Source organism: Chelonoidis abingdonii, chromosome 11 (assembly GCF_003597395.2).
Source record: "Chelonoidis abingdonii isolate Lonesome George chromosome 11, CheloAbing_2.0, whole genome shotgun sequence".
In the NCBI taxonomy this organism is placed as follows: domain Eukaryota; kingdom Metazoa; phylum Chordata; order Testudines; family Testudinidae; genus Chelonoidis; species Chelonoidis abingdonii.
In genome coordinates this window covers 12,472,507-12,494,776 of record NC_133779.1, presented here as the reverse complement: position 1 = coordinate 12,494,776, position 22,270 = coordinate 12,472,507, and the positions used below count along the sequence as shown (strand labels likewise).

The following is a 22,270-nucleotide window of genomic DNA, read 5'->3' as shown; positions in this document are numbered from 1 at the left end:
CACAGAGACAAGGGAGCTGAATTAGCTACACTAACGGGGGAGCTCTCTCCCATCGGCATAAAGCGTCTTTTCCAGACACACCACAGTGGTGCAGCAGCACCGAGGTAGCGCTTCTAGTGTAGACTGGCGCTTAGTTAGGTGCTGTGCAAACTTCCTCCGTGCAGGTCTGTGGAGACATCTCAGTTGAGACTCGCACAATCCCTGCTCCCCAATGCTGAGTTGCCTGCACCCAGCTCAACTGGATCACTTTGTGCCCACCTGCAGCCTCCCAAAATCCCAGTCTTGAGCTCCCACATATACAGGTCTGCCTGTGACTCTCAATCCCCACCTGCAGCCCCCTGCTATTCCCATCCACGACTCCCCAGGCCCATAGCTCTGTCAGAGCCCCTCAATCCCAACCTATAGCTAATGGTGGCATTATGCACCTGCAATCTCACCGGCCAGATGTCAGCTGCTTTGTCTTGCTCAGTGCTGCCCCGGGCTCTGAATTGTGTCCTCTGCACAGCGTGACCTCGCACACGCCATACATGCCAGGTCACTGGTAGGGGCCCCAGAACTGAGCTGTGCAGGGGATCACCATGGGACAAACGCCTCCACTCCCTGCAGCCCCCTACATCCCAGCTCTGAGCTTCCTCTACCAGCCCCAGCTCTTATGGCATCCCTCAGTCCCCCAGAGCCTCCCTGCTACCCGAGCCCTCAGCTCTTCAGTCCTGTCATATTTCCTTTCCACCTCGTCTAGGCCTGGAACTTGAATGAAAAGAGCCTTCAAACTCTGCTACGTTCTGTAAGGTGCATTCTGATGGGCCCCACCACCCACATTGTTCCACTAGGAGTCGAGACAGGACCTGAACTCACGGCTCTTGATGTGGACAGTAACTCCAGTGCCACACAGCCCCATGGAGCCATTCCCCAGCTAAACTCCTGCCAAGTACTAACCCTAGAGTTACACAAATCAGCACCACAAAGGGATTGCCCAGCACAGAAATAGGGGGTCTGAGGCTGGGTGACAGACTACGGGACTGCAGGCCTCTCCCTACGTGATTCATATTTGGGTATGATACTCCCTCCCCTCATTCCCAGCAGGCCCATCAGATGGAAGTGCTGCCCCCAGGGGCAAATTGTGGGCTCTGTTTAGGGGCTGATCATGGACCTCATCTGCTGTTCATTACCAACAGTTTTGTTTCAACATTCTGTCAGTTCTGAGACCCTTGGTTCATTGGGTACGTCTACACTGCAGGTGGGAGCGAGCTTCCTGGCATGGGTAGCCAGATACATACTAGCTCTGCTTGAGTTAGTGTGCTAACAATAGCAGTGTGGGTGGGTATGATGTAATCTCCAGGGTGTAACCTGGACTGTGGGACCATTGACCCTGAACAAATGCAGCAACGTGAACTGCCTCTCACACTGTAATGCTGATCTCAAGCTACGAACCTCTGACAAAAGCAGCAGAGAATCCTGTGGCACCTTATAGACTAACAGACATTTTGGAGCGTGAGCTTTCGTGAGTGAATACCCACTTCGTCAGACACAGCTGACGAAGTGGGTATTCACCCACGAAAGCTCACGCTCCAAAACGTCTGTTAGTCTATAAGGTGCCACAGGATTCTNCGCTCCAAAACGTCTGTTAGTCTATAAGGTGCCACAGGATTCTCTGCTGCTTTTACAGATCCAGACTAACATGGCTACCCCTTTGATACTTGAACCTCTGACAGGCATTGCACTTACACAGCCATCCACAGGCAGGGACACACCCAACTGAGTTATGTGAAGATCTCCCAGCCACTCATGAACCAACAATAGGGAGGTTCCAGCCACTTCCCCCACACCCGAGCTCTGCAATCTTGCATCCCAGAACTGTACCATCCTGCACTGTCAGAAGCCTGGCCAATGTTAAGTTCATTACCCAGTCCACAGACACACACCAGCCTTTGTAACCTGAGCTGAGATTTCCCAAGCACTTCAACCAAAACACACTGTTGTAGGTAAAATATAAAACAGATTTATTAACTCCAGAAAGGTAGATTTTAAGTGATTATAATTAGCAAGTGTAGAGATCAAAGTTGGTTACTCAAAAAATAAAAATAAATTTGCAGTCTGAGTTCTACAGACTGAACAGGGTTTGAATCAGGCAGTGTCTCACCCTGACAGATGTTCCAAGCAGGTTACAGTTCCTCAATACACAGGCTGGGACTGCCTTCCAGCCTGGGCCCACCCTTCCTCAGTTCAAAGTCTTTGTCCTCCAGGTGTTGAGTTGGGAGTGGAGAGAGGCCAAGTGATGATGTCACTTCCCCTCTTTTATACTTTCTTCCAGCTTCATGGAAAGAATCTTTGCTGTGATGAGGGGATCAGGCAGCCCCCATTGGTCAAGCAGTCTCTGTTGCCTACAGTCTCTGCGATAGTGGATTCTTTCCTCCATGAGTGTTGATGAACCATTAATGCTGTCTGGCTGGTTCTTTCTTGTACCTGAAAGGCTGGTTGTGGGTGTTTCCAACCTCAGAACTCAGGCCTTGTCTATACTTCCACTCTACAGCACTGCAACATTGTCACTCAGAGGTGTGAAAAAATATCCCCCCTCCACCCAAGCACTGCAAGTTTCAGTTCTGTAAAGTGGCAGTATAGACAGTGGACCAGCGCTGGTAGCTACTCGCCTCGTGGGGGTGGTTTTATTACAGTGTTGGAGGAGCTGCGGCAGACATGCCCATAGCCAGCAATACTTCAGAACCTCACATACAGTCATAGCACACACAATTCAACAAGATATTAATGTTGAACAGATCAAGAATTTTAAAATGACACCTACTAAGGGATACTTTGTAGAAAACATACCATAAATATATGACAATGGTGAATAGAGGGTTTCCAAGATGCTACTCTGAGGTACAGCATGTCATAGGGGGGTAGCACAGGCAGTGGCTGTGGGTAACCGCCTAACTTCGTATGGGGGGTCCAAGTGGTTTTGTACTTAGGCAGCAAGCCCAAGCCACTGCAACTGCTACTCCCAGCTTCCTGGCTGCTTTTAGCACACTGGGTTGAGCACAGCTAGCATGTGTCTGCTGCCCAAAGTGGGAAGTTCACTTCCAGCTGCAGTGTAGATGAACCCAGAGTTTGGAGCAGCCTCATTTCACTTTGCTCGCTACTGCCCACCCTGACTCAGAGTCACGTTAGAGCCACTCCAGTCCCACGGCAGAACTGGGAGCTCTCTGCAGCAGACACACGGTGACCTGCTCTCATGTCTGGATAGACAACCAGGTGTCACCTGGCCTTTGACAATCCAATGCCAATTACATTGTTCTGATACAATAGGAGGAGCAAGCTGCTTTCTATAGGTGACTGCTGCAGTGGGTAGCTTTGATGCTCCAAAGGTTATTAGCAACACAAAAAGGGAATTCCCCTTGGATGGAAGAGTTGAGACTGTCAGAGCTGTATTGGGATGCAGACTCAAGTCTTCCACTAAGGCCAGATGCTTTGCAAATCCCATCCAAATTTGTATCCTACCAGTGTCCCTTTAAAATTCCCAATCTGCTGGGGGCCACCACAGCCAAACAGCAGCTTCTTAAGGCCTGAATTCTGTTCTGGATGACATCAATGTAAATTCAGAGACACTCCAGTGACGCACATGTAGTTATTGTGGATTTACAGCAACGTCTCTGAGAGCAACATTTGCTCCAGTCCCCAATGCTGAGACAATATAAAGGCATCCCTGAGGGCCAGTCATTACTATTAGCAGAGATCTCTGGTCTCTGGATGAAAGAGCCTGTCTCTAGGGTGACCAGATGTCCTGATTTTATAGTGTTGGAGAAAAACTTAGTTCTCACTTTTTGATTGGGTGCAGCAAAGTAAGATACTTTATTTATTCTCAAACAATTGCATAGAGGGAGGGAGTGCGCTAGGACACAGGGTTTCCCCCACCTAGGCAGGTATCTCTACAGGTAAACAATTACAGCGAGCATTTATACTTTTTGTTACATACAATAATAAGCAACAGCTGCATTTTTTTATACATAGGCCATCCTGATATCTTATTTTTCTCACTTCTATTTAGACGCTAGTCTACCTTCCTCATTATCGACACAATGTTGCAACCACTTCTCACATAGTTCTTCCCCATTCGCCTCACACAATCCTTGCGTTATTAGGGTTACAGCTAGCCTGACTCTTGCTCACAGAGGTGACTGTTTGCATTGAAATCCCTGTCAGTTTTTGATCTACTTCCACAACAGGGACAGTCCCAATTTTGGGGTCTTTTTCTTATATAGGCTCCTATTACCTCCCACCGCTGTCCCGATTTTTCACATTTCCTGTCTGGTCACCCTACCTGTCTCTCAGTTCAAACAGCCGGGACATTTCTCCTTCAGCAGCGAGAGCCCATGAACTATGTGTAAAGAAATCACAGGATCACAGAGCTGCCCCCAGAACTGAGTCCTCTGCCTAAATGACAGTGAAAAACTCTGTCTCTTTCCATTTCAGACAGGGCGGTCACAGTGCTAGGTAAGAGAACGTGTTTTCATGTCACATTTCATATCACTTGGTCTCTTTCTATTCGCCTATGACCCTCCCCCAGAACAGCACATCCCATGGCAGCAAGTTCTCTGTGTTTGCTGGGCCCCTGATCATGTTTGTTTCTCTTCCTTTGCAGATTTCAGGAGGGCTTGGAGCTACATGGGTGAGTGGGGCTGTGAGGGGCTAAGCAGATGCTGCACTGGGGTTAGTGGTGTTGGCATTATGTAGCTGAGCTGTCAGAGGTGTGGGGTCCCCATTGGGCAGCCAGAGCAGGGCAGGGAAGGGCAGGGCAGGGCTGGCTGCAGAGCCATGGTGTTGGATGTGGCGAATGGTCTTGAACATGCTGCCCTGAGCTATAAGTCTCACCTCCGGGCAGTTCCTTTGCAATCCCACGCCCTCCTCAGCTAGTCCTGACACCCCCCCCACATCTCCATTGGTCCTTCAGCGATGATCCATCCCTACCCCGTCAGCTCCCCCAACAGCCCCACTCAGCCCTCCCTCCACAGCCTGCACAGTCTTCACTCTCTGGGCACCTTCCATGGACCCCTAGAGACCTAGTGCCTCTCAGGGACTGATCCTGTGCAGGGGGGAGTGAGAGGAAGCAAGGAGCCCAACCCCCATTCCAGCTGCCTCCACCTCCCCACCAGCTCAGTGACCTGACCCTGCCACAGCCCTGGAGCTCCTGGCCAGATCCAGGCTAGCAATGCCAGTCCCACTAGTCACTGCAACTTTAATACTCTTGTTTTTTGCTCTGGCTATGCTGGCTGGAATCTCTCCTGTGTGATCGTGAGGTCCCTGATGGGCCCATGGCTAATGGGGATATTTTGGTTTTTCTCCCCAGTCCGCATTACCCTGGAGCCAGTTTGGAAACACCCTGAAAACACCGTGTATGGCGATGGCAGAAGAGTCCAACATGACCCCCAATCTCCCTGGCCCTCTGGTCTATCTGGAGCCCTGATAGCCCTGGGGAAGGAGGGGTTTGTGTCCAGGAATCATTATGCTTTTGGCCTTGTCTACACTGCTACTTTACAGCGCTGCAACGTTCTCACTCAGGGGTGTGGAACACCCCCCGCCCCAGCACTGCAAGTTTCAGCGCTGTAAAGCATCAGTGTAGACAGTGCACCAGCGCTGGGAGTTGCAGCCCTCCTGGGGTTGGGTTTTTTACAGCGCTGGGGAGCTTTCTCCTAGTGCTGGTGCCACAACTACACAGCAATGTTAAAGCGCTCCTGCAGCAGAACTTTAACATTGCTAGTGAAGACATACCTGTAAAGATGGCGTTTGTAGGGGGTACTGGGAGTTGGAGGTGGGGGACACACTGGACTGGGAGCTAGCGGTGCTGAGTGAGACTGTGAGGGGCACAGTGAGACAGGAGAGACTGGAGAGACCTCCTGAGGGGATGCTGGGCTCTGGGGAGATGTAGGGGGGCAGTATCACCCCAGTATCACCCCAGGAAGGCCGACACTGTGATCCAGACCTGGGGTGTGACATCGACAGTGATTGGGATGTATCTGTATCTAGAAGGGGGCATCTCTCATTCTATAGTGTGAGGCCTTGGCTACACTGGCACTTTACAGCACTGCAACTTTCTCTCTCAGGGGTGTGAAAAAAACAGCGCTGCAAGCTAATCCCCAGGGGGAGGTGAAGTACCTGCAGCGCTTGCACTGTGACCACACTTGCACTTCAAAGTGCTGCTGCGGGAGCGCTCCTGCGGCAGCGCTGTACAGCTGCAAGTGTAGCCATACTCTCAGTTCAATGGCCCTTTTTCTGGAGATTCCTGTGGAAGGTTCTGAGACTTTGATCCCGTTCCTCAGCCCTGGGCACGCTGCAGGGAGGGACCAGGGAAAACCCCTCAGCATCTGCCCCTCCCCAGCGACTGGGATTTCCACAGAAATTAGGAGTTAGTGGATCTGTTATTCAGGGAGATCCCACAGCCCCTGCACAACCCCCTGCCCTAAGGGACAGAGAAGGGTAGGAAAAAACACAGGGCCACCTGTAACCCGAGAAACAGCGCCAGCACCTGGACAGCACCCGGACCTGGAGAGAAGGAAGTGAAAGAAAACAGCTCATGTGGAATGCAATAAATCCAAAAGTGTCTACCTACCAACCTGCATCCCAAGTTGAGGATGGGGAATAAAACAGAGCAGGAGCCTCCACAACTGCAAACAGGCCCCAGAGACAAGGGGGGAAAGAAACATCAAAATCTTGAGTTCTGAACCCTTCTTGTGGGGCAAAGGGAATCACATAGAGAGAAACACTCAGAACTTGACTCCCGAGGGGTCTCTGGAGCTGACTCTTGTTTCAGGGATACCAGGGCCAGGAAATACGATGCGGGAATCAGACCCAAACACCAACACCTGGGAAAGAACCTCCACTCACAGGGAATATGGGGAAAAGGAGACATGTTAGAAGTTTTCTGCCCCCTAAACTCAAAGGAAAACTGCAGTGATTTATGATAACACTTTGACCCGACCCCCAGTTACATTGGAATGTGCTGATTGGATGGAACTGCGTTAACGCCACTGTTAAATGTAGGAAATTCAATACACACTGGTTGGGGGATGCAGGGGAGAAGGGTCTCGCAGTAGCACTGACTCACTCCCATTGCAGACACACACGCTGCTCCTGCCAGCCTCAGGCTGTGCGAGTGGGTGACAGGATTGGGCCCTCTGTGTATCAGACTGGACTGTGAAAGCCTCACACTGAGCAGCACCCTGGGGGCTGAACCCACCCCCCAATCACCAGAGCCCTCCCCTGGGCTGTAGCAGGGGTGGCTGGTCTCACTGGCAGCAGGGACGATGGATGATGCTGCAGAAGCTTCTCATGGAAAAAGGACATGGGGAGTTCAGATACTGTTGGAAATTGTAGCAAGGGGGCTCTGGTGCAAGAGGAGAACAGGCTGCCAGCTGCAACATTGTCAAGTCTCATGGTGTCACAAAGTGAGAATTTTTCATATTTTGAATAATTACGGTGTGTGCCTCAGTTTCCCCCATGTGGTACATGGTTAACTAGGTGGTAGGGGGAAGGGTGTATATTCTTTGCAGAGACTCAGAGTTACAGCTACCTGGGCTTGGAGCCCCTGGAGACTCAGAAGATAATGACAGCTGCAATTGCCTGGATATTTGGCACCTAGCAACAGATAACCATGGATGGCCCCACCCACCTTGGGAAGTCAGCTGGGTGTGACCAGCTGGAGGACAAAGGATGGGGAAGGGCCAGGTGAGGTTGTTAAATTTGTGCTGTTGAAGGCAGAGAGAAGCTCCTGGACTGGGACTAAAGAAGGGTCTGATGTCTCTGGACTAGGGTGACTAGAGTGAAAATGTGAAAAATTAGGCCCGGGGTGGGGAGTAATAGGAGTCTATATAAGAAAAAGACCCCAAAATGGGGACTGTCCCTATAAAATCGGGACATCTGGTCGCCCTACTCTGGTCTCACCCAGATGGAATATGCTGGAACTTTTGATTCTCTGTGTTAAAACTAACAACTTCCTATACTGTGTTCTAAACACCTAATAAACCCCCCTGCTGTTACAGTGCTGGCTGAGAGTCACTCCAGAGCCAGGGAGTTGGGGGTGCACTGCTCCCTTTGGGTATGCAAGTCTCCCCGAGGTGTCCAGCTCAGATGGACTCATTGAGGGGAGCTCACAGCATGAAGCCGGGGGGCTGAAAGCTCTGAGATTCGGTCCCAGGAGGCGGTGAAGCCAAGTGGCTTAGCCTATGGACAATGTGACCCGACATGGGCTGACACACAGAAGGGGACTTCCCAGGGACTGTTCCAGAGCACCAGAGCTGTGGATCCATGACACATGGTATTTGCTGTTTCCTTTAAAGCCCCAGCTCCTGGGATTGGGGGAGAATCTCAGTTTTGGTTTAAAGCAAAAAGTCAGTTTCTAGCTTGTGTCTGTGTGTGGAGCTGTAAAGTGTGACCCCAGAGCTCCTATGCACTGTGTCTGGCTTTACTGCTGGGTGTGCTCATTTAACCCTAGGGCCTGGCTGTCGGTTTAGTGCAGGTCTCATAGACTCATAGGTCAGAAGGGACCAACATGATCATCTAGTCTGACCTCCTGCACAAGGCAGGCCACAGAACCCTACCCATCCACTTTTATAACAACCCCTAACCCATGACTGAGTTATTGAAATCCTCAAAATTGTGGTTTGAAGACCTCAAGCTGCAGAGAATCCACCAGCAAGCGACCCATGCCCCACGCTGCAGAGGAAGGCGAAAAACCTCCAGGGCCTCTGCCAATCTGCCCTGGAGGAAAATTCCTTCCCGACCCCAAATATGGCGATCAGCTAAACCCTGAGCATGTGGGCAAGACTCACCAGCCAGCACCCAAGAAAGAATTCTCTGCAGTAACTCAGTTCCCATCCCATCCAACATCCCCTCACAGACCATTGAGCAGACTTATCTGCTGATAATCCAAGATCAATTGCCCAAATTAAACTATCCCATCATAACATCCCCTCCATATACTTATCAAGCTTAGTCTTAAAGCCAGATAAGTCTTTTGCCCCCACTACTTCCCTCGGAAGGCTGTTCCAGAACTTCACTCCCCTAATGGTTAGAAACCTTCGTCTAATTTCAAGTCTAAACTTCCTAATATCCAGTTTGTACCCATTTGTCCTTGTGCCTACATTAGTACTAAGCTTAAATAATTCCTCTCCCTCCCTAACGTTAATCCCCCTGATATATTTATATAGAGCAAGCATATCCCCCCGGAGTCTTCTTTTGGCCAGGCTAAACAAGCCAAGCTCTTTGAGTCTCCTTTCATAAGGCAGGTTTTCCATTCCTCGGATCATCCTAGTAGCCCGTCTCTGAACCTGTTCCAGTTTGAATTTATCCTTCTTAAACATGGGACACCAGAACTGATGGGACCCAGCAGCAAATGGGGGGACGGTGAGCCCTGGGCAGCACCAACCACAAATGCTGGGTCCACAATGGGTAAAAAGCGTTTGTGTGCCACAAGCTGGCAGGGCCCAGGAAGCGCTCTCAACGTCAGATCCCAGTGGAGACAAGGGTGCCTGTGCCATGGGCATTTTAACTCTCTGTAGCTGGTGGAGGTGAACCCCAGGGAGGTGTTATGGTGTGAGAACACTGTTCTCCTGCTGTAGCCAGCACCCAAACCAGCCATTTCCACCCTGGCGCCTGGAGTTAGGGGAACAGATGAGAATCACTGGCTGTGATAGGTTTGGAGCTGCCCTGGAATAACCTCTGAACATTGTCTGCTCTGTTTGTCTGTTCTGCGGGGTCACTGCATGAATACAAAGGATTAAGGAGTTAATTCAAGCTGAGGTTGGCTGCCTCCCCGTCCCCACCTCCTGGCAAACACTGCAAGGGATCAGAGACACTGCAGGGCCATCCGCTGTGACATCCCCTTTGGCCCCTTGCTGAGCCACCCGTGGTGAACCAGGTTCAGGACCCAGGAAGGAACGGAGACCTTGTGTTGCACTGACAGAGACCCGGAAGGACAGGGAGGGGGATGCAGAGACTGTGGGGAGCAGACTGCCCCAGCCCCAGAAGTAAGGGCCTAGGATAGGACAGGCTGCCTAGGTCTAGGGATGAGATAAACCTGCAATGAGCCCAGTTACTGTGTTAAACCCTGTTCTCTGGCTGCACCTGGCTTCAGTTGTTGAGATCAAACAAGACTTTGTAAGAAGCTGTATGAGTCACTGCCATCATGGCTGGTCACTGCTCCAGTGGGTGGAACTGCAGGTACCAAGTCCAGACCTGCTGGGGGTCAGCATAGCCAGTCCACAGGGGGCTGTGGCCCAGGGCTGGTCTGAGAGGGGAAGGCCTGAAGGAGAGTCACCCAGTGAGGGAACAGAGGAGCAGTCAGCCTCATAACTGACACGATATTTGTGCATTAGCCCAGCTAGAGCTGCCAGGAAAGGAGGATTCTTCTCTAAGTAATGCCCATACGCATTCCACTCTATGGATCTGCGAACGCCACTCATGGTCACCAGAAATTTTCCCTCAGTGGGATCTGTCAGGGCAGCTCGAGCACCCTCTGCTGCTGCACGCTGTTAGCACTGGTATAAAGTGCCCAGCCGACTCCAGGCGCCTCAGCTCCTTCTTACTGCCTGAGACAGTTGCTGGAACTGCTCTCCTTGTATCTGCCAGTTCTCTCAGTGGACTTTCTTGTTATTGTACATAGTGAGTCATAGTTTGTTTTAGCTTGTGTGAGTTCATTTTAATGATGTTTAGTAAATTAGTTACCGTAATTTAGCTTTAAGCCCTGCACCTCCTGCCACAAGACTGTGCCCCTGAGGAACCCTCACTCCAGGTGCTTGAGGTGCCTGGGAGAAGCTCATATTGGGGACCATTGACAGATCTCCAAGGAGTTTAAGCCTCACGCAAAGGACTGGGAGGCCAGGGTCAAGTTCCTGCTCATGGAGGTGGCACCGAGACCTGCATCTGAGCCAGGCTGATCAGACTCAGCACCAAATTCCTCAGCATTGGTAAGGAGTGTTGCTATGTACCAGAGTCCTGGCACCAATCACCATCTCCAGTGCCTAGAAACAGGCATAAGAAACAGCCAGCTGAAAGGGGGTGATCCCCGGCTCTGAAAACAGCCAGGCCTGGAGTTCAGAGTAGAATGAGTTCTGAGCCAAAGCAGTCCTCTGCCTCAGTACTGCAGCAGTCAGCACCTTTCACTCCGGCATCTAGACAACCACCATCAACTCTGGCACCAGAAGAGCCTTCTATATCTGCAGCCTCGTGGAGTACCTCTACTATCTCAGTACCAACCACACTGAAGGCATTTGCTACTGCCAGGGACCTTCTCTTGTTGTCAGTACCGGTATTGTCAGCAGTTCAGGAGTCGGCATTATTGGTGCTGGTGGACAGGAGTGAACCCACTGGGTCATTTCAATGTTCAGTACTGCACCTTTTGGTACTGTCAAAGGGGGAACCAGCTACGTTTGCCACTGTGTGAATCTCTCCACCACTGCAGCAGTCTCTAGCACTGGCAGGAATGGCAACCCAGTGGTCACCGGACAGAGACGCGACCTCTTCCAAGTCGGAGATCGGGTTCTATTCCTCCCATCCGAGGAGCTGCTTTCGCTGCTGCTCCTGGCATTTCCATCCTTCCATGGACTCGGGCACAGGAGTAACATCGAGTGACCAGGAGGTCACTGGGGACCTACGCCAGCCCAGCTGCCCTTTTGGAACCTCTGGGGTTTTCCCCCAGTTTCCAGGTGCTCCTATTTGGTTGCCTCGGAAAGAAGGCGGCACCTGGTCCGGACTCCGGTACTGAGCCTGGTACCAAACTACTGGAGCTGGCTAAAGGAGATCATGCTAGTGCAGAAAGTAAGCAAGAACATCCACAGCCGATGCTGGCCTCCTCTTCCTTTTCCCCGATGAGGCAGCCTCAGGAGACGGGGGGTGTCGCTTCCCCCCGATGACTATAACGTGCACCAGGAGTTGTTAAAGAATCATAGAATCATAGGACTGGAAGGGACCTCGAGAGGTCATCTAGGGCAGTCCCCTGCTCGCAGGGCAGGACTAAGTATTAGACCATCCCTGACAGGTATTTCTCTAACCTTCTTTTAAAAAGCTCCAGTGATGGAGATTCCACAAACTCCTGAGGCAAGTTATTCCAGTGCTTAACCACCCTGACAGGAATTTTTTCCTAACGTCCAGCCTAAACCTCCCTTGCTGAAATTTAAGCCCATTACTTCTTGTCCTCTCCTCAGAGGTTAAGAAGAACATTTTTTCCCTTCTCCTTGTAACAACATTTTACGTACTTGAAAACTGTTATCATGTCCCCTCCCAGTCTTCTCTTCTCCACACTAAACAAACTCAATTTTTTTCAATCTTCCCTCGTGGGTCATGTTTAATCATTTTTGTTGCTCTTCTGTGGATTTTCTCCAATTTGACCACATCTTTCCTGAAATGTGGCACTCAGAACTGGACACAATACTCTAGTTGAGGCCTAATCAGCGTGGAGTAGAGCAGAAGAATTACTTCCTGTGTCTTGCTTACAATACTCCTGCTAATACATCCCAGAATGATGTTTGCTCTTTTTGCAAGTGTTATACTGTTGACTCATATTTAGCTTGTGATTCACTATGACTCCCAGATCCCTTTCCACAGTACTCCTGCTTAGGCAGTCCTTTCCCATTTTGTATGTGTGCAACTGATTGTTCCTTCCTAAGTGGAGTACTTTGCATTTGTCCTTATTGAATTTCATCCTTATACAAGAGTTCACTGGGGCTCGACCATCTCCGGGGCGGAGGGGAGCCATGCTGGCTCACTACACACCGATGGGTCCAGGGAATTAGTCCAGCCAGGGGATCTCCCTCGGTAGCCCTTGTGGTAGTCGGCTGAAATGTGGTTAAGTCTGGCCCTGGCTCCGGTGGGGCAATAACCACTGAGTCAGGAGGCTCAGGCCTTCAGGCAGGGCTGAGCCGTAATAACAGTTACAAGACCCAGCCCTAGGTCTGAGTGGGACAACAGCCACTGAGTCAGGGGGCTCAGGCCCTCAGGCAGGGCTGAGGAGTAATAGTAGTTTTAAGCCCAGCCCTCGGTCAGGACGGGGCAACAAATGCTGAGTCAGGGGTGCTCAGGCCCTCAGGCAGGGCTGAGCAGTGATAACAGGCTCCAGCCTCCTCAGGCCAGGGAGAGGGGGAGTCTGCCACCCCAGAGTTGGGTGGCAGGGGGGACGCAGGCCCTCCCACTCCACTGCATCCCAGCCCGGGACCCTAGCAGCGGCTGATGATCCGCCGCTTAGTCAGTGGGGATCCTGGCCGCAACATACTGACATAGGCTCCGGTAATGCTGCAGCCAGACTGGGGTCAGCTGCCCCCGGGCTACTTCCGTACTCCCCCTTGGGCCTTACCTGGGTCCTGGCGTTGGCCTCTGGGGGGTCCAGGAGCATGGGTTCGTCGGGGCAGAGGCTGGTCGGCAGGTCCGGTAGCTCCTCTGGATAACGGGCACAGGGTAGCTCTGGAGCTCCTCCGGGTAGCGGGCACAGGGCAGCTCCAGCCAGTCTGGGTGGCCGCCTCGGGCCGCAGGAGCTTCCCAGTCTTGGGCTCCCCCAGGGACATCTGCTCTCTCTGGCGGCTGGGCTCCTCCTGAGCTCTGAGGGCTGGCTTTTATAGTTCCAGGTCACTGCCTGACCCTTTGAGGGGTGAGCTCTGAACTCCCTATCTCTGCCCACTCTGGCCTCTGGATGGGCTCTTCCTCCTCCGGGGCAGAGGGGAGCTACACTGCCTCACTACAATCCTATTTACTTTAGACCGTTTCTCCAGTTTGTCCAGATCATTTTGAATTTTAATCCTATCCTCCAAAGCACTTGCAACCCGTCCCAGCTTGGTATCATCTGCAAACTTTATAAATGTACTCTCTATGCCATTATCTAAATCATTGATGAAGATAGTGAATAGAACCAGAACTAGAACTGATCCCTGCTAGACCCCACTCAATACCTTCCAGCTTGACTGTGAACAACAGATAACTACTCTGTGGGGACGGTTTTCCAACCAATTTTGCACCCCCTTTATAGTAGATCCACCTAGGTTGTATTTCCCTAGTTTGTTTATGAGAAGGTCATAAGAAGAGGGTGGCCTTAAATCTAGGCATACAGAAGGAGGTAGTGAAGGAGTCCTCCCACAGCCTAGTCAATACTTGAGCCACTGCAGGCCCTTCAAAAGTTCCCCTGCCTCTCAATTACACAATTATGGACCCAGTTAAGACTTTGAAGGAGCTCCCCATGTCCCTTCCTCTGACTTCAGATACTTTGTTCCTGCCCAGGGTTATGAGTTTCTTTACATCCCCTTTTCTCCCCCCAGGATACTTGGTGGTATCTGTTGCCCATGAGAGGGAAAGAAAGGATCTTCCCTGTGCAACCCCATAATCAATGGCCTCAAATATATTAGACTCATTCAGTAGGACACAAAGTGGGCGCTTTATACAAGCGCTATGAGCACATGGCAGCAGAGGGCGTTTGAGCTGCCCCTGCTGGGTGCCACTGAGGGTAATTTTTCCGGCAACTGTATGTGGGGTGCATACACAACTGGAGTGGAATGGACATGTGCAACACATCTCAAAGAACAGCAGTTACAAGCGGTAGGTAACTTGTATTCGGGGTCTGGGGCACAGGCCAGGCTGGGAGATGGGTTTACTTTTCTAAAGTCCACAAACCACCTCATGGTTTTATCCTTTCCAGGAGCCATCACAACAGGAGATGTCCAGGGACTTTTGGTCTGAGCCCGGTGAGACTCTCTCACTTTCCCGCACTCTATGAGGGCTGCTCTGTCACTGCTCAGACGCCCAGCTCCTGGGCTTCAGAGCCAGGATCCCCTGGAGAATGTCAGAGACGGAGAGAACGAACCACAGAGACACTGGCTGGGCCAGAAATATCACAGTGTGAGAGCGGGTTCTTCAATCCCACATCACAGCCTGTGACTCACCCCCGCCCCACTGGGCTGCTAGCTTGTGGTCAGGCCAGGGTGAGCTCACTGCAGAGCCGGGGAAGAGGTGTCTGCACAAGATACTCTGTAGATGCTCAGGGTGCTGATGGCTTATCCTGCAAGTGCAGCCAGACTGTGTGTGCAGAGAGTCACTGCTCATGGCACCGACTCTCCTCTCCCTTCCATCTTCTGAGCAGCAGCTGGTCGCTCTCTAGTCCCACAATATTTGGCCTCATCAATATCCACTGCAGGGCAGGGAGACGGGTCTAATTTCTGCCCTTACTGCCTGCGGGGTTGGGCTGGGGAAGGGAGGCAGGATTCAACCCAGGGTCCAGGTGTAGGAGGGGGTGGGCCATCTGTGAGATCAAGGAAGCCCTTGCAGCCTATTTCCCAGCCTGTGTCTCTGACACTTGCTCTGTGTTTTCTGGCCGATCCCAGCCAGACTCTCCCCACCATGGGACACAAACAGCCCCTGTGTGTTGGCTTCCAGGGCCAGAAGGGACGTTAGCTGAGCCAGTCTGACCTGGACAGCCCAGAGACTCTCCCAACCTCCTGCATTGAGCCAATAGCTCATGTGAGACCAAAGCCTCTCTCAGGAAGGCCTCCAGCCTGGCTCTGATGCTGGAGAATCCCCCCTGCCCTGAGTGATTTGTCCCAGACTTAATCACCTGCCTGGACAGAAATTGGCCTCTCAGTTCTCACTGGGACTTGTCTGGTGTCAGCTGGGCCCAGGCTCCCCAAGGCTCAGTCTGTTCCCAGAGTAGCGGGGGGAGGGACGTGATGGGGAGGGTTTCTGGGAGGTGGGAGCTTTGGGTGAATAGCTCCAAGTCACTGGAGCCCTGGGCTGTGGGCTCAGTTCTGAGATAGCATTGTCAGCCCTAGAGCTCACAGTCCATTGCCAAGCGGGGCTGGACAGGTGGGGATTGGCTGCCCCAAGTGCCCCTGCAAGGGAGTGGCAGAGGGGGATGGAGCCCAGTGCCCCTAACGCCTGGGGACTGGATTGCGCTGCCTCCCCACAGTCTGCAGCATGTGGCCCTGAGGTGATGGCTGAGAGCTCCTCGGGCGACACATGGCTACAGCCGCTGTCCCAGCAGTGACCTTCCAGCGACCATGCAGAGCACGGCTCACACACAAGGGCAGGCAGTTTGAGGGCTGCCTGGCCCCGCTCTGCACGGAGAAGGAGCTGCCTTTTCTCAACTGCTCCGGGTCTTTCAGCACCTGGGGCCAGATTCAGGAGCCCAGCGATGCAGATGGATGCCTTATGCGACTGAGAGAGTGCCCAGGGGAGTGACGTACCTAACTCTCATTGGCTGCCAACAGGTGTTGTGCACCCAGCCTGCCTAGGAGCTCTAATGAATCCCACTAGGCACCTGACTGCAGCACTAGGTGCCTAAATACCTTTGTCACGCTGGTCCCTGGGGTAAAGAGAGGCAGTGTGGCCTAGTGGACAGAGCACTGCCCTGGAAATCAGGAGTCCTGACCTCTGTTCCTGATTCTGCCCTCCTGGGTGACCTCCGGCCATTCATGTCCCCACCTTCATATGCCTCAGTTTCTCCACCTGGTTCCCTCCTGCCTAAATCACTTTGAGCTCTATGGACGGGCGAGGTGTGGTAAATGTTACACCCTCCAGCCAGGCTAGGCCTGTGCTCCCTTCTGTTACTAAGTCAGGGGAGGGTTTTTACAGGTGCAGTTGGTGTGTGTTTGATTCTCAGGCTTCCGGCGTTAAATAAAGATGCTGTGGGTGGACAGGAAACAGGGAGCGGTGACGCTGAGACATGAGGACAGGACGAGGCAGAGCACAGAGGGGCTGCGGTGTCCCTGCTGCCTCAGCCATATGGCCCTGACGGGGACTCAGAGCAGCGACAGCGTCTGGGCACACAATTTAGCCCTGAGAGGCTGGTAGAGACGCTGAACAGGGAGAGGGTCCTTCCACCCTGAGGGAGAGGGGGGCAGGGGCAGAGGGGGCAGGTCAGAGCAGGAAGCAACTATCAGGAGCAGCCATTGCTGGGCCATTTCCGTCTATCTCGGCTCCCCTACCACCCTGATGATCCTGTCTCTGTGCCTCTTGCTGCCCGGTGAGTATCTGGGACCCCTGTGCTAATTCACAGCAGGTTGGGAGGAAACAGAACTGAGAGCAGCCCCTGGCTCTGACTGTTGGCAAATCTCCTTCAGTGGCAGAGAGGTTTGTGCTGTTGTGATGTTCGAGGTAGTGGGACTGTCCCAAACCAGCACAGGGCCAGAACTCAGTGCTGGGGATAGGCCAGGGCTAGCAGTCGGCCCAGACTGGGGTTACCGTCACAGCTTCACAGAGTTTAAGGCCAGGAGGCACCATTAGCCCATCCAGTCTGACCCCCCGATAGCCCAGAGCAGAGAACTTCCCCCAGTTCCCCTGCACTGAGCCTAGTCACTTGTGTTTGACTAAAGCATCCCCCAGAAAGACCTCCAGCCTGGCTGTGACTCCCCTACTTCCCTTGGGAGCTGGCACCAGGGGTTAATCCCCAGCACAGGGAGAAACTGCTGCCTCCTTTCTCACTGGAGTTTGCTCAGATTCATCATCCAGCCCTTGGGTCTTGTTCTGCCTGTCTCTGCTGCACATAAGAGCCCATTGGACACTGTGACCAGCCCAGCTATTTGACCAGCTACACACAGTTTTGGATTCCCCCAGAATTCGAGAATTCTAGGTCTGGGGCTCAAGTCTGACTCGTTATAGGACCAGACCCAAATCACATAGCTTGGATCTAACCCCAGATCTGTGTTTTCAGGACGGGTTGGGATCATGGGTTCTGCTTTGAGCCTGTGTCTCAAACGTCCTCATCAAGTCTGGGCCCAACTCTCTGTCTGTCCCTAGCATGTTTCCTGCTGCAGGCTCTGCTGGGGAAGTGAGGGGCTGAGCTCAGTTATCACGGCTGGGGATGAAAGTTGGTGCTGTCAGGCTGTTAGCAGAACCGTGTACAGAGACGCTCAGTGCTGATCCCCTGGGGGCATGGGAACCCTCCAGAGGGAACCAGCAGTGGGGGAAAAGGGGGGGGTCAGGGCTCTGAATAGTGCCTGGCACAGACTCATGGAGCGGGAAAGAGGGGGGTGCCCCTGGTGGGATGGGTCGGGCAGGAACAGGGGGCTGTGCTCATGCAGGGAGCAGAACCTCATCGGCTATTCAGGGTGTCTCACAGCAGGGGAGATTCTAGTCCAGCACTGAACACACGTCACCTTTCTGTTCCCAGCGCTGAGCCCCAGCAGCCAGGAGATCTGCTCAGCTCCTGGTGAGTCCATCTGTCAGTCTGTCCCCAATCTACCGAAGGCCCTTTACACCTCCATCTCCAGGCCTCCAACCACTACACATTGGGCTGCGCCCTGCTCAGTGCGGTGCCAGGGACAATGACACAGGAAGGCGGATGGGGCTGTGTGAGAGCTGAGTGGGGCGCAGGTCTCCCAGCTGACCCCTTCCTGCCCTGATGCCTCTCTCCATTGTGACATGTGGGTAAGAAGAGAGTCACATCCACAGCCCATCCCACCCCTGGGGCACTGGCCCTGGGAAGTAGAGAACACCACGGCTCTGACCCCAAGGGATTTACCTTCCCATGGTACCGGCTCCCAGCCCTTCCTGGCCGCAGGGCTGTCTCTGGAGCTCCCCTTGCCCCCCCCCCCACACATGGATGAAGCTTGCGCCTTGTCCTTAAATATCAGCAGCACCATTAACAGTCAGCACTAGGTGGACAGGCAGCATTCGAGAGGGAACGACCAGAAGGAACCATTAGGTCACCCAGACTGAGCTCCCATATGACCCGGACCAGTGAGCTGTGCCCAGCAGGGGCTGACTGAGCTGGGATGTGGGTTTTTGGTTGTGGCCATGTTTCTTTGCTGGGTGCCTGGGCAGTAGGGGCAGGGGATGCTGCCAGCCAAGGCAGCAGCAGGGGGAACTGCAGAGGTGGGGAAGGTGGTGAGCAGATATTGACCTGCCCAGCAGCATCAGCAATTCTGCAAGTTCAGAGGTGGGTCCCATCACCCTGGTGATTCCCAGGAATGGGTGACCTGCTCCCTGCTGCTGCTCCAGCGCCTTCCCATAGCCTGGGCCTGGAATTGCTCCCAGTGCCCCTTTGCCAGCTGGGGATTGTGGGGTGGGAGGGGCACAAGGGCAGGGAGGATGTTAGAGCAGATGTCAGAGGGGTTAGGGACTGGACACAGCTCCTTGGCAATTGGCTGACGAGCTCCATGGGGCAGTGACTGTCCTTCACTGCATGGGTTACGGGGGTGGGCCGAAGTGTTGGCCAGGCCCTAGACAACCCCCAAAAGCTAGGGGCCAGCCTAACTGAGGGGTCACCTTTCTCCCGGCTGTATTGCTCCAGCTGGGTCAGTGGGGTGCCAGTGCTTGGGCCCCTTGAACTAGGAGAGTGTGCAGTGCCAGACAATGGGAGCCCAGCCCAGATGAGCTCTTAGGCTCTTGCACAACTTAAATGATCCAGGGGAATGAAATCAGAGAGAGGTGGTCCCCATCTGCCCAACTGGGCTGGAATCAGAGCCACTATCCAAGACATGGCACAAACCCACAAACCATTTACCTCCTGCCCCACCCACAGCGCCCGGCATCACCGACAACCCCACTGACAGGTCTGACCCATTCCCCTTCCCAGGCACTCTCCCTGCCCCCATCCTCTACCGGAGACGGACATTCGCCTGGCCAGGGGACTCCGTGCGGCTCACGTGCTCTGTGTTCTCCCGGACCCCAGCCACGCGCATCATCTTCTGTAAGGACGGGGAGGAAGTTTCATCTCAGACGGGCTTAGTGGGGAAAATCACCTACGACTATGATCTTGTGGTATCCGGGCACAGCTCTGGGAATTACTCCTGTGGGTACGAGATCAAGGACAGCGACAGCAGGATGACCAAATCCCAGCTCAGCCCTGCCAAGCACCTCAGCATCACTGGTAAGGTGTGTGTGTGTCTCTGTGCGTATGTTTCTCTGTGTGAGTGTGTCTGTGTGTGTAACCATATCAGCTCATCCCTGCTCAGCATCCCGGGAAGGTGAGTGGGGGTCAGTGGCAGAGCAAAGATGGGGCTTTCAAAAGGGTATGGTCAGAAGAGAAAATTAGATCACGCAGGCTGAGCTCCCATATGACCCGGGCCAGGAAGCCGCGCTCAACAACCCGGTGTCCAGCCCTGCAGGGGCTGGCCAAGCCAGGAGGCAGCTTTTCAGTCGTGGCTGCCTGTCTTTTCTGACTGCCTGAGCTGCAGGGGCAGAGGATGCTGCCAGCCAAGGCAGTAGCATTGGGGTGGGGAAGGTGTTGGGCAGACACTGACCTGCCCAGCGGCAGAAGCAATTCCCCTGCGAGTTCAGAACTGGGTCCCATCACCCTGGTGATTCCTGGTAAAGGGGGATTTGCTCCCTGCTCCTGCTCCTTAGCCTGGGCCTGGAATTGCCCTTGATGCCCCCTGTGCCAGCTGGGGGGCGGGAGGGGCACAAGGACAGGGAGGATGCTAGAGCAGATGTCAGAGGGGATAGGGACTGGACACAGCTCCTTGGCTGTTGGCTGATGAGCTCCATGAGGCAACAACTGGCCTTTACTCCATGGGCTATCGGGGTAGGCCAAGGTGTGGACCGTGCCCTAGACAGCCCCCAATGGCCAGTGGCCGCCCTTTCTAAGGGGTCACCTCTCTCCTGGCTGTACTGCCCCAGCTGGGTCAGCGGGTTGCCTTTGCCAGGGCCCCTGGTTCTAGGAGAGGGCACAGTGCCAGACAATAGGAGACCAGACCAGCCGAGCCCTTAGGCTCTTACATAACCCAAAAGATACCGAGTAATAAATGCCCTGGGCACTGGAGAGAGCTCGTCCCCCCATCTGGAATCAGATCCTCTATCCCAGACATGGCACAGACGCACCCACCATTGACTTCCAGTGCCACTAACAATGCTGGGTGCCACCATTGGCTCCATTCTCATTCCCAGGTGCTCTTCTTGTCCCCACCCTCTACCTGAGCCAGACGTCCGCCCAGCCTGGGGACTCTGTACAGCTCCAGTGCTCCGTGTTGTCCCAGACTCCAGCCACACGAGTCGTCTTCTATAAGGACGGGGAGGAGGTTTCATCCCAGATGGGTTTGGAGGAGAAGGTCACCTATGACTATTACCATGTGGTGTCCAGAGATGGCGCCGGGAATTACTCCTGTGCATATGAGATCAAGGACAGCAACAACCAGGTGATCAGATCCCAGCACAGCCCTGCCCAGCACCTCAGCGTCACTGGTAAGGCCAGTGTGTGTGTGCATGTGCCCGTATCCCAGCTCGGCCCTGCCCAGCAACTCAGCATGGTGGCAAAGGGGTGGTGAATAGACAATTAAATAACAAACACCTGAAAATCTTACAGCTAAAAATCATCCATTTTCAAAATCTGAAATGAAAAATTTCTAACAAAGCATCTTTGTTCAGAATTTGTCACAGGGAACCCCTCCCCGTTTCCTACTTTTCACTCAGCTCAGCTCAGATGGCTCAGTCCAGATAGGTTGGGGACAAAGACATCATAGAAATGTCAGGCTGGAAGGGACTTCAAGATGTCATCAGGTCCAGCCCCTGCACTGAGACAGGACCAAAGAACCCTAGACAGGGGGTTTGTCCAACCTTTTCTTAACAACCTCTGAAGACAGGGTTACTGGAAGCTGTTCCAGTGATTAACTACCATTATTGTTAGAAAGTTTTCCCCAACATCTAACCTAAATTTCCCTTGCTTCAGATTAAGCCCATTACTTCCTGTTCTACCTTCAGTGGACATGGAGACCAATTGATCCCTGTCTTCTTTATGGGCCTGGAGTGGGGCCATGGTCTGCTCTGGTCTCTTACATATTTATTGCCTAGGTAGTGACTCCAGCAGTGTCATACAGTCATAGAATCATAGATTTTAAAGTCAGAAGGGACCGTTATGATTGTCTAGTCTGACCTCCTGCATAGTGCAGGTCACAGAATCTCACCCACCCACTCCTGTAGCAAACCCCTAACTATGCCTGGTCTATTGAAGTCCTCAAATCATGGTTTAAAGACTTCAAGGTGCAGAGAATCCTCCAGCAAGTGACCCGTGCCCCACACTGCAGAGGAAGGCGAAAACCCCCTAGGGCCTCTGCCAATCTGCCCTGGAGGAAAATCCTTACCTAACCCCAAATATGGCGATCAGCTAAACCCTGAGCATGTGGCCAAGACTCACCAGCCAGCACCCAGGAAAGAATTCTCTGTAGTAACTTAACTCACACCCCATCTAACATCGTATCACAGGCCATTGGGCATATTTGCCGCTAATAGTCAAAGATCAATTAATTGCCAAAATCAGGCTATCCCATCATACCATCCCCTCCATTAATGTATCAAGCTGAGTCTTGAAGCCAGA

At 53.0% G+C, this 22,270-nt stretch overlaps 1 protein-coding gene across 1 annotated transcript in view; it reads left to right on the top strand.

The window, feature by feature from the left end:
* LOC116828228 (butyrophilin-like protein 9) overlaps positions 1-22,270 on the top strand; it is a 100,447-nt gene that overhangs the window by 34,553 nt on the left and 43,624 nt on the right. The window contains 8 exon segments of the mRNA XM_075070512.1: positions 4,472-4,488; positions 4,637-4,663; positions 5,342-5,506; positions 5,772-5,892; positions 5,894-6,041; positions 6,232-6,397; positions 19,538-19,831; positions 20,848-21,141. Of these exon segments, the coding sequence (XP_074926613.1) occupies positions 4,472-4,488; positions 4,637-4,663; positions 5,342-5,506; positions 5,772-5,892; positions 5,894-6,041; positions 6,232-6,397; positions 19,538-19,831; positions 20,848-21,141 (1,232 nt within the window).